Raw genomic sequence first — 12,877 nt, forward strand, 5'->3', positions numbered from 1 at the left:
TGGAGGTGGGATAGCATTTTTCTTCATGAGTGCTTTGGAATTGTGTTGGATCTTTGTATTGCTGAGAATAGCCAAGTCATTCACAGTTGATCATTGGGCAGTATTGCTGTAACATACGGCATATTTACATATTCATTAATTACTTAATATTTTTATAACTAATAATCCGTAGAAAGGGCAATGCAGGATTGGAAGGAGAAAGATTCTAGGTAGCTTCAGTGAAAACTTCATAGACTAAGTAACATTTGTGCTAGGCCTTGGAATGAAATGGAAAAACACTTATTGAGTGCTGACTGTGTGTCTAGCATTGAACTAAGTGCTGAGAATACAAACAGAAAAAGGCTCTGTTCTCTTAAGAACTTACATTCTAATTGAGGGAGACAACGCATCAGAAGGATAAACAGCAGTGTGGATGGAAAGGCCTAGTGATCTTAGAGTGCAAATGGACCTTAGGACCTGGTGTCAAAGAAGATTGTAAGTCTTGGTGGACTTCTGTTTTACTGGATAGCTCTGTGCAGGTGACAGACTGGGACTATTGCAGGAGGTTCCCTTAGCTGGTGACACATTGCTCCGAATGAGCAGATTTTAGGCTGGAGCTGTTGGGAAAAGAACTGTTCCACTAGCTCCTCTAGCACCATTTGGGCTCTGGGTGAGTGGGGAGCCATTGAAGGAGGGGAAAAGTTTCAAAAGACAGATGGGAGAGATGTTTTAAGTGCTTGAAAGATGTTAGACTTGTGGCTGTTGGAGGGTAGTTTTTGGTAATAAATTGTAACATAAGAGCAGGAAAGGGAATGGCTATGTCAGCTTGGTTAGGACTGTAGGTGGATACATATGACTAGCAGAATGTGAAGAACTTTAGCTGTAGTCAATCGGCATAATAGCTTGAAGCTCCACTTTGTCAAGATTTTCAAATTTATTTGAAAAATAATTGAGATGAATTAGAGTTTTGATCCAGAATTGACAAGATCAAAGTATACTTGATATTTGACAGTAACTTTTTAGATAGAAGTGAAGAAGCTGGTGAAGAAGTAATGACTTCAGTTAGAATTTTAGGAGGACCTACTTTTATGGTTGGAATGCAAAGGAAAGGACAGATTGATTCAGCCTCCCCTGGAACAAGAGTAGCATAATTTTGACATTTGACTTAGTGAGGATAATGGTGAAACAGTTCGGGTTTAGTCTAGGGCAGGGCTTTTTAAACTTTTTCCACTCACGACCCACAGTTTAAGAAGCACTGATCTAGGGGACCATCTGGTGGTACTGTCAGAAACAATGGAACACCATATAATGCAATAATCTCCAGATAGGAAATTGGCCTATATAATATCCAGGTCACAGCATTAAAAAAAAATAAGAGAACTGAAGGAGCTATAGTTCTCAATGAAACAATTCTTAACGAAACAAGGGATAGAGGTCACCATAAAAGACAAAAGAGATAATTTTGATTACATTAAATTAAAATTAAATTGAAAAATTTTTGTAAACCTAAAATCAAAATAAGGGAAGCTATTTAATTTGTTGGGGGTGGGGGAGAATCTTGGATGAATTTTCAGATAAAAATCTGAGAGAAATATAATTGACACAGACATCTAAGATCAAAAGCCATTGCCTAGTTGATAAATGATTAAAAAATATGAATAAATAGAATTGCAGATTATTAATGTCCATGTGAAAATATGACCTAAATCACTAATAAAAAGATAAATGCAAATTAAAACAAGTCCAAGTTTTTAATTGTCACTCTGCAGATTAGCAAAAGTGACAAAAATGGAATCAGTCAGTATGGCAAGGTGGAATTGTGAATTGGTCCAACTATTTTGTAAAACAATTCAGAATTACATGAGAAAAGTTACTAATCTCATCATACTCTCTGTTATAGATTATATGAAAAAAGTTACTACATATTACATGTTTAAAATTACATTACTAATTACAGAGTTACATGAGAACAGTTACTTATCTGTTCATATGCCAAAGAGAAAAAAAACAAAATTTCAACAGAGACCAGGATGTCCATAATAGCACTTTGAATTAGCAAAGAACTAGAAACAAAGCGAGTGTCCATTATCTAGGGAATGGCTGAAGAAGGTGTAATATGAATGTAATGGAATATTACTATGCAGTTGGAAATGAGAGGCAGCAGAGCTGACAACTGAGTCAGGAGGATGTGAGTCGAGGTCCTTTTTCATCCTCTCCAGTCTGCCCAACCTCAGTGTTCCAGGCAGCTCACTAAGATTATAAGAGGCAGAGAGAAGGGCCCAAATTGTTGCACTGGTAGAAAGAGTTGCCTCATTGGGAGTTACCTACACTAATGAAATTGTAGATCTGGACCCCCCCCCCCCCACCTAGGAATATGAAGAATTCAGAGAAACCTGGGCAGATTTACATGTACTAATATAGAGTGAAATAAACAGAGCCAGAACAACAATTTTGACTGAATACAGAAATGTAAATGAAAAGTTTAGTAAAGGAAACTGAACTTTGAGTAACTGGAAAAAAAATGGTCCCAGAGAACAGTTAATGAAAAATACCTCTATCCTCTCACTAAAGAGATGTGGGGTTTTAAGGGCAGAATGTTGCTTAGATTTCAGATGAGGTCATTGTTATTGTGTTTTTGATTCATTCTTTTTCTTTATTACAAGGGAGAGTTTGATTTTTAAATGATAGAAGTAAAGGTGGAGGAATATACCTGCAAATGACTTATGTAAAAAGCAAAAGTCATCAGTTTAATTTATTTGTTTAAAAATAAAAAAAAAGGAACTGAAGAACTGGTCAGTAGAGGTATAGTGAAGAAAATAGGAAATTTCTTCTTGCTCTGGTTAGCTAGATGTGGGTGGTACCCAGTCATCTAGAACAAGGTTCAGCAAATTACAACCTGTGGGTCAAATCTGAACTGCTACTTTTATTTTTTAACAGCCCAGGAGCTAAGAATGGTTTTTACATTGTTAAATGCATCTAGTTAGAAATAAAGCATGAGTTAGCCTTTAAGCTATAGAGTTCAGATTTGGGAGTTAAGCCAAAAACAAAAAAATGAATTAAGCAGTCCCTTGAAGGAGAAGACTAATCAGATGGCTGCTATCGTTAAGCAGCTGGAACAGAGTGAAAAGCAAATGTGACTATTTAAAAATGTAAAAACCATTCTTAGTATTTGGATTTTACAAAAACAGGTAGTGGGCTGGATTGGACCTGCAGGCCATAGTTTGCCAATTCATGATCTAGAAAAATGTTCTGGTATTGTTCTAGAGAGCAAGAGAGCAAGAGGTACTGTTCTATAAAGAAGATGATTAGACCATATTTGTCAGGAGCAGCTAGATGAAGGAGGTGCTTTGTTCAAAGTGGAATACTGTCTTTCAAAAGGAAAGCCATTAAGTTGGTCAGAGAAGTGAGTGGTTGATTTATACCTAAGGTAACAATAGTAACTTAACTTTCTATAAGTCTTTATGATTTCTAAAACTTTTTCACACATAATATCTTGTTCAAGAAATCTGGAAAGAAAGGGCCTAGAAAGAGTAGCATTAAGCTGCTCTCTGTAAAATAGTGAGTATTGAAGTGAGTAAAGGGCAAACAGTAGATAGAAATAAGGAGGAATAACATCTCTGATTGGGTTTAGTTTTTAAGGGACAAGAGAAAAGTAATCACTAGGATAATAGTGGTAGCATTAAGAAAGTGTGACTTAGAAAACGGGAAGGTCCAAAGAAAGAGAAAAAAGCCAAATGGAAGAGAGAAAGATTGAGATAGTGCTTTGCCCTGTCAATTGAAGCAAGTGTTTTGAGAGCTAGAAAAGGGGTGGGAAATACTGCAGAGTTCAAATAGTATGTAAGGTGACTGAGTGTGTGAAAGTACTTGCAAAAGAACACAGAGATTGAAGGAGACATAGTATTGCGTGTTAAAACATATTTTTATTCATGGTTATTATCATTGTGGTTATATTGGTGCTTTGTTTTGTTTTGTAGAATTTAAGTTTTTAAATCAAATAATGTAGACTAAAATTTGAGGAGTAGATGGGAAGAATAAGTGTTTGAAGCAGTACTAAGAAAAGGCTACGAAATGGTGAGGTATGGGAAGAAAGTCAGTGGCTGAGGGATTTACATACCTTTTGTTCTTAGAGGTAAATCGTCTAGGTATTCATATTTTAGAGTTTAACATCTATGCCTTCAATATTTCTACATAGATTAATTTCAGGCCATTAGAGAGTTTTAAAAATTATTTAAATAGAAATAGAAACATTTCACATTTTAATAGTATAAAATGTTTCCTTTTTTGTAATTTAAAAGATGTTTTAATGATTTAAAGAGAAAACCATCTGCCATGCAAAAATTTTTAAAAGAACTTTATAGAGCTTGGAAAGATTTTAAACTAATTTTTTTTTTAATTTCAGATACTGGACTAAGTATGCCTAGTGATACTTCACTCTCTCCAGCAAGTCAGAATTCTCCATACTGCATGACACCTGTGTCACAGGGCTCTCCTGCCAGCTCAGGGATAGGCAGTCCAATGGCATCTTCAGCAATTACCAAAATCCACAGCAAAAGATTTAGAGAGTAAGATCTTAGATATTTTTCTGTTACAAAGGGAAGGTCCTGTAGTGACTTATGAAATGAGGTTTGGTAATAGTTCATTTGAAGAGTTAGAATGAACCAAAGTGACTCCATTATCTTGTAGAATGCAGTATCCTGATGGCAGTCTTGAATTTAAATATTATTATTTTGTTGTTACTGTGTGTGCTATACAAGAATGTAATGAGAATGTAATTGTGTTTTCATTGAACTCTGAATAAAATTTGCCTTTAATTTGCAAACTTTTTTCAGTATCTTTTAGAAATACTTATTTGAAAAATTATTTTTAATGAACAGTTTCATCAAGTTAAAGCATTTACCTATTTCATCAGATGTCAAAATGTATTTCACATAGAAATAATTTAACAATGCATTTATTCTTTATATAAAGCTTTGTTGATCTGGATGCTTGGGATACCTTGTCAGTATCTTACTTTTAGGATTATCTTGGATTTTCCATGAAATCCTTTTGCTGTTGTGTACTTTGTATCAGCCTTTGAGACAAACTCTCCAACCCACTACAAAAAAATGCTTTCTATACAAAGCTAATTTTGGTTTTTTTTGTAAACTCTTAAGGAATTGACTATTGTGCCATCATCAGCACATGTGTCAACTGAGAGTAGTTTTCTATGAACCATTAGTAAATAATATATGGAATGAATTACTTTCTAAAATGAAAGAAGAGCCTCCTGAACTTAATTTTATATTTTAGGAATATTGCAACTTATACTTGAAACCTTCTCACTTTATATTTTAGTAACTTAGGTATTTATTTGAACTATAATGTCTTCTCTTTCTTTTCCTAATGCCGTTGTCAAATTATTCTTGCTTAGATTAGAAAACTGTCAAATGTTGACTGACAAATTCAGAGTAAAATGTTACATGAAGTCAAACACCATAACAGGACTCATATAAGTAGAATAATGAATGGCCAGATTGCTTTCATGGTCATACATAATTCTTAATAATACCTCCAGTTTTCCCTTTATATATATCTTACATGTATGTAGTTGTCTACATCTTGTCTTCCCATTAGGATATGAGTTCCTTGAGAGCAGGGACTATTTTTGTCTGTCTTTGTGTTCCCCCATCCCTTAGCAGAGTTCCTGGCACCTTGCCTTTAATGAGTGCTTTTTGAGTTGACTTGACTTTATTTATCTGAATTAAAAGTCCATTTTTTTCTCAATTCCCTAGCCAATCCAATTTTTTTTATGCTTATTGATTAAGCTTTTGCTTATATATTTTAAAATTTGCTTACCATATGAAATGTTGGTCTGCAGCAGAGAATGAGACACATACAGTTTTACCATTTTATTACCTGCTTTTTCTTGATTTTGTCCTTCATAAAGCTAGAATTTACTAGTTTTAATTGGAAAATATAGTCATCCTCAGACCGAGTCAATTTAATTTTCTTTGACAAAGGGCTGAGTATGGTGGGATAAAGGGAGAGGGACTAGACCTAAGTATAAGGACTTAGTATAGAGAACTCCTGGGTTAAGACACTTCCTCTACTTAGGCAGATAGGCACCTCTGCAATTTGCAGTCTTTGAGAGTTGCCTAGAGCACTGAGACGTTAATTGACTTACTCAGGGTCATGTAGCCAGTATGTGTTAGAGGTGAGTTGAGACTTGAACCAAGATCTTCCTCACCTTGAGCCTGGCTCTCTATCCAGTGTGACATGCTGCTTCTCAAAGTGGGATATATGGGTGAAAACTATCAAGCATACACAGTCTGTATGTCTGCTGTCTTCTGCAGTTGTACAGCACATTCATGACTCTTTCCTTTCTGTTCATCCCCCACCTTCCCCTCTCACCCTCCATTTTCTACACTGAAACCACCTCTGATTTCACAGTCTATGCCAGGGATGGGGAACCTCTGTCCTTGAGGCCACATGTGACCTTCTAGGGCCTTGGGTCAGCCTTTTGACTGAGTCCAAGTTATACAGAACAAATCCTTTTATTAAAGAGATTTGTTTTGTGAAGTTCTTATTCAGTCAAAGAGTTGTAGTTGAGGACCTAGAGGGCCACATGTGGCCTGGAGGCTGCAGGTTCCCCACCCCTCCTCTATGCTTTTATTTGATGTGAGGGAACTTAGTACTTTTTGTCTCACCCAAAGGCTTCTCTGGTGATTTAGAAATTATTTATTCCCCCCCCCCCCCCCCGCCCCGGACCACAGACTCCCTTTCTGGCAGTGGTCTTAGACGCAGAGCCAATGACTCTTCTCTGATCCTGGGGCAAAAAAGGTATACCATAAGTTTGTAACAATAGTCTCCATAGAATTAAACCTTTATCAGTGACATTAAGAGGAATATATAAATTTAGGAGTCAGTGGGCCCTGTTGATCATCTATTTGAAATTGGCTATAGAACCATTTTGGGAGATGTGCTAGTGTTTTAAGAGCAACCACTTTTCCACCATGAAATCCTGTTGAAATATGTTGTTTTTGTTGTTGTTGCATTTATGGGGATCCTTCTGGAATGAAACAAAAATGTCTTTTATCCCACTTGACTCAAGAATTTATACTACATCATCTTAGAACATTTGATTTGGATCATAATTAGAATACTTTTGGTTTTATTTGTGAGATATTTAATCTGTCACCCAACCAAAAGACATTGAAAACAATAAAGTCCAATTCATTATTTTGGGTTTTTCCTCTTTTTACATATTAATAGGAGTTTCTTAATGGATTTAAGAAGCTTCAGTATTATGTTTCTTGATCAAATCTAATAATATACTTTTTTATTTGTTGGACAAAGGAAATGTTTAGTTTAAGGTTATAGTTAAGGTTTTCTATAGTAAATGTTTCCTAAGAGTCATTGTAAGATGAAAGAAAGATGCAAGGAAATAAATTTAGGGCCAGCGTTCAAGGATCTAATTTTTTAAAAATATTTTTCTTAACAGGTACTGTAATCAGGTTCTCTGTAAAGAAATTGATGAATGTGTGACTCTGCTTCTTCAAGAGCTTGTTAGTTTTCAGGAGCGCATTTACCAAAAGGATCCCGTAAGAGCCAAAGCAAGAAGACGTCTAGTTATGGGCCTTCGGGAGGTGACCAAGCATATGAAGTTAAACAAGATCAAGTGTGTTATTATTTCTCCCAATTGTGAAAAAATACAGTCCAAAGGTAGGTAGGAATGTGGCTTGCCTCCCTATTGAAGTGCCTAGGTATGTACGTATGTATGTGACTGTAGTGTGATTATTTAACTTACACAGTGAAGGAGGATGTAGCTTTTTCTCAGTTGACATTGTTATAAAATATTGAAGAGATGAATAAGAGTCTTTCAAAACCTGGATACTTAATTAAAATTTGGAGCTTGTATTTCAAAGAAAACACTCATTTTTGTTAATGAGGATACATATTTGCTCAACCATCTTAAGATCATAAAAAATGAGAACAGTAGCTAGTGTCCTGTAAGTGTGTTTCTCAACCCATTGAAACCATCTGCTTTCCAAATGCTTCTTTTTCCTCTCTTTTACATTCTTTCTGCTAAAAGGAACAGAAGGAATGTTACCCTTACGTCATTAGTAAAGGTTTAGTACTATGAAATCTATTGTTACAAACTTATGGCCTGTGGAACAAATGCACTTTTGCATTTTTTATATAAATTTTTTCCTCAAAGAGCAGAGAAATGCCATTGGTTTTCTTTTGCTCAAATGGAGTAATAGATCGGAGCCATAAAATGTAAACTTGTCTATAGGCAACATAGTGAAAACATTAGTCTATGATTTTCTTTATTACTTCATAGTGTGTTTGTTAATTGAGCTGAGAATGAGAATGTTTGTCTATTTATAACAGCAAACTAATTTGAAGAATTAAATGCTTGTTGATTTGAAGTTTATTCAACTCCCAGGCACTTTGCTAGGCAAAAGAGACCTACAAAAGACATAGAAGAAAAGAATCCTACCTTTGAGAAGCTTACAGTTTAGTTGAGAAAATAAGATATACATACATGGAAAAGATGTAGAATAGAAGGTAATGCTATTGATGTGAGATTTTATGGTACAATGTGCTATAAGAGTCATTTAAACTACTTTTTTTCCACTTAAAAGGGAATATTAGCTCAATTTAGAACATACGGAATATTAGATGTAGAGTATTAGATCAGTTTAGGTAATAAAATTACTTAAATTTGCGAACTTGACTTTTTTTCTCCAGGTGGCCTAGATGAGGCACTTTATAACGTTATAGCTATGGCACGGGAACAAGAGATCCCTTTTGTCTTTGCACTTGGCCGGAAAGCTCTAGGCCGCTGTGTAAACAAGCTGGTGCCTGTCAGTGTCGTGGGGATATTCAACTACTGTGGTGCTGAGGTAATAAGAATTCAGAAGATACGCAGTTAAACAGAGCGCATATTAGAGGCACATGCCAGTGTTCTATTTGAGTGTTTGAAAAAATGGATTGATAAATTTCAAAGAGTAAATAGAAAATTCCCGAGTTACTATTATACTTTTCCCTCAGTATTGAGAGGATTTTTATAGACAATAAACCCACTCACAGCAGTGAGCAGACTAAATCTGTCTCTGTAGTACAGTGGGTGGAGCACTGGATCAGGAATCAGAAGGACTTAAGTTCAAATCTGGTCTCAGGTACATGTTAGCTGTGTGACCGTGGGCAAGTCATTTAGCCTCTTTTCTTCAGTTTCCTCAGTTGTAAAATGGGGATAATAATAGCAGCTACCTTGTAGGGTTGTTGTGAGGCTAATATTTGTAAAAAAGCGCTTGGTACATAGTAGGCACTATCTCTATGCTCATTCCTTTGTCTTCCCCTAAATCTGTACATTGTGGAAAGCAGCATCATTATTTTAGATCATCTCAAGTTAGTTGCTATCGTGTATTTTTCTTGTAGGGTAGTTATCAGAGTATTCAATTTATGTATTCAGATGATACTACATGTTTCAAGTCTTTGTGTGTGATTAATTTATTTCATTTTATTGAATATGTTGTAGTTAAAGTAGCGAGAGAAAGAGAGAGAGAGAGACTGAGACTAGCTGGCTGTTTATGGTGAGCCTACTGAAACAACTGATTTGTAAGCTGGAATCAATTTAAGATAAGAAATATGTTTGCCAAGTAGTTTAGAGTGTTTTTCCAATAGAAAAGCATCCTTGGGAAAATAAATCAACATCAGAAGGCTGTTCATTAGAACTTTTCATAGGCAAAGGATGTTAATTTTTTGAGATATTTTCATCATGCTGTGACATCCTGTTGTGTTCTTCTCCACAATAGTGATCTATCTGGAAAATAGATTGGATTATGAATGCTGGCAACACTGCTGAAGTCACTGAAGCTTCTAATACTTGAAGTTATTCTTGACTTTTTACCCTTTCCTTCATCCTCTGTTCTGAAATTTCTCTCATATCCATACTTTCCTAGCCTTTTGTCACTTCCCTTTCTCTCATGTGTGCTTGTTGTCACTATTACTTGTGCTGTCCCTTCTTTCTCAGACTCTCGTTTTAGCTTATTGTAATGACCTTCTAGTTGTTCTCCCTTTCTCCATCCTTTCTCATTGTCTTTCAAGCTACTGCCAAAATAATTTTTATACTGTACCACTCTGTTAAAAAAAATCAAGTGATTTCCCATTGCCTGTTTTTTTTAAATATTTTTTTAGACTTTAAACACCTAAAGAATATTTATATTTGTAGCAGGACACAAGATGAAGATTCTTTATGAAACTGAATCTCCATTTCATTTCACTTTAAAAAAATATATAGTAAATTCTTTATGTTATTTTCAAAATGATTCTGCTTGTTCCTTCTGAGCTTCTTTCAGTTAAAAAAAAGTTTCAGTGGTGTTTTTTTTTTTGACTTCACTATATAATTCCCTCCTGGCCCCTCACCCTAGGGGGAGGGAACATGAGATATTTTTTAAAATTCCATGTAACAAATGAGCCTAGTCAAACAAAATAAATTTACACAATAGCCATGGCCACGAAAGTATGTTTTTGTACCTTGAGTCCATTTCTCTGTCAGGATGTGGGTGACATGTTTCATTATAGGTCCTCTGTAGACATGGTTGGCCATTGCATTGATCAAAGTTCTAAAGTCTTTGAAAGCTGTTTCTCTTTATGGCGTCATTGTCCTTGTATAAATTATTCTCTTGTTTCTGCTTACTTCACTCTGTCAGATAATACTACTCAGGATTCTCTGAAATTTATCTTTTTCATAATTTTTTGTGGTACACTAATATTCTGTTATAATCATATATGTAATCACATACCACAATTTATCTAGCCATACCCCACTTCTCTTACAAGTCTACTTATGGCACCCCTTTAGATTCTGGCTCTTTGCTCCTCCCCCTTTTTTATAGTCCCCACTTAAGGATTGGGAAGTTTGTTTTGCTTGTGACCATTCTCACCCCATTATTAGCCTCTCTCTTAACACTCCATATCCTTACTTGTTTTCATTTTGCGTTTGATGTATTTCTACATCCAACTGTTTGTGTGTGTGTTCCATTTTCCTTTGTCCATTTCAGATAAGAGTAAGGTTTATATGATGCCTACTCCCCACTTTGTCCTCCATGTATAGGTGCTCTGCTGTACTTTAGTTATGAGAAATAGCAAATTCTACCACCCCCCTTTTACTTCGTTTCTACACTAGTGCATATTCTCCCTTCTTTTTCTCCACCTCAGACCCTCAGAACAGAACCAGTCTACTTCCATAGCCTCTGTTTTTCTTTTTTAACTCCCTCAATAACCTTTGAAAACATTAGAGTTCTGAAGGGATTGTTTATTCTCTTTCTCTCAGAATATTGGCACTAGATCATCATACAGCTCCTTTCAGTTTCTAAACTCAAATTACCTTTCTAGGATTTTCTGGACTTTGATGTTTGTATTTCAGAGTTCTTACTCAGCTGTCATCTTGTCATCAGGAATGCTTGAAAGTCTCTATTCCATTAAACATCTATTTTTTCCTCTCTAGCATTATACAGTTTTGCAGATAAGTTATTTTGATTGGAAGCCTTATCTCTTTTGCCTTTTGGAATATTATATTCCAAAATCTCCTCTGGTCTTTGGTAGAAGCCTAACTGTAGTTCCTTGGAACTTGAATTGATTCTTTCTGGCTATTTGAAGTATTTTTTCTTGATATGGAAGCTATGGTTTTTGTTATTACATTCTTAGACTTTTCCTTTTAGGCTTCCTTTCAGGAGGTGATTGGTTGATTTGTTCTTCTTTAATTTGCCCCATGGTTTTAATAGTTCTGAGCTGTTCTCATTTATGATTTCCAGAAATATAGTGTCCAGGCTTTTTAAAAAAATTATGGTTTTCAATTATTCTATTGATTCTTAAATTTTTCTCTCCTTTACCTGTTTTCCAGGTGAGTTGTTTTCTATATCAGGTATCTTATATTTTCTTCTATTTTTTCATTCTTTTTATTTTGTTCTGATATTTATTGTCATCTTATAGAATCATTGATTTGTTTGGTTTGTTCTTTTTTCAAGGAGTCCATTTCTTGAGTAAAGCATACTACTTTCCCTTCTAAGCTATTCTCCTTTTGTTTCCTCCAGAATTTTTGTTTCTTTTTTTTGCTTCATTTCATTTTCTTCATTCTCTTTCTTTCATTTCTTTTAGGTGATCATATAGTCCTTGTAGAAAAGTCATTTTATGGTATGAGTTCCTACTTGTAGTTCTGTGGAGTCATGTGGTTTTTTTAGGGGGAAGAAGGAATGTTTAGATTTTTAATCATCTTTGATACTGGTTGGTGTTTGCTTTGACTTACTCCTCTTTCCAACTTTAATTTTTGAGTTGGGGCTTTTTGTCAAGTCCTGGCTTCTCTCTTCCTGCTGTGCTTCTGAGTGGGTTGGTTGCTCTGTTTTTGTCTCATACCAAATCCTGGGCCTGAGGTATAGTGGTCTGAATGCTAAGGCACCAGGGGATTGCTGGTTGCTGCCTGCTGCTATTTCCTTGGGCTCCCAAAGTCCTCGCTCTGAAGCTTTGTCAGGGGAGACCTCTGCTCTTCTGCCTTTGGACATTGAGCCTTGTAGGCCCTGGAGCTGGCTTTGCTGGTGGGCCCTCTTCCCTTTCCCATTGCCTGTGTGTGTCTGGCTGATTTTTTCTTCAGTTTTGTGGTGGAAGAGGTCACTTAGTATAATTTCTTATGATCTCTATGCAGTCTGGTGTGATTTTGGGGTTGTTTCTGAAATAGATATATGGTGTCTACTTCCTGTTCAGGCAGCTAACTTGGAAGGAAATCTCTTTGCCTGTTAAATAAAATAACAGATTCTTTACTCTGACAGAGGAGGCCCTTGACAATCTACCTTCAACTTATATTTCTAGCCTTATTTCATAACACTTTGTTTTGCACATTCTATACTTTAGGAAAAGC

General features: G+C 35.6%; 1 protein-coding gene across 2 annotated transcripts in view; it reads left to right on the forward strand.

Annotated features, from left to right (window-relative positions):
• Positions 1 to 12,877, forward strand: part of SECISBP2L (SECIS binding protein 2 like) — a 77,484-nt gene that overhangs the window by 46,030 nt on the left and 18,577 nt on the right. For both annotated transcript variants that reach the window (XM_036734454.1, XM_036734455.1), the window contains 3 exons: positions 4,379 to 4,541; positions 7,460 to 7,680; positions 8,713 to 8,867. In XM_036734454.1, coding sequence (XP_036590349.1) covers positions 4,379 to 4,541; positions 7,460 to 7,680; positions 8,713 to 8,867 — 539 coding nt within the window. The remainder of the gene's footprint in view (positions 1 to 4,378; positions 4,542 to 7,459; positions 7,681 to 8,712; positions 8,868 to 12,877) is intronic.

The sequence above is a fragment of the Trichosurus vulpecula genome, chromosome 8 (genome assembly GCF_011100635.1).
Source record: "Trichosurus vulpecula isolate mTriVul1 chromosome 8, mTriVul1.pri, whole genome shotgun sequence".
Classification (NCBI taxonomy): Eukaryota; Metazoa; Chordata; class Mammalia; order Diprotodontia; family Phalangeridae; genus Trichosurus; species Trichosurus vulpecula.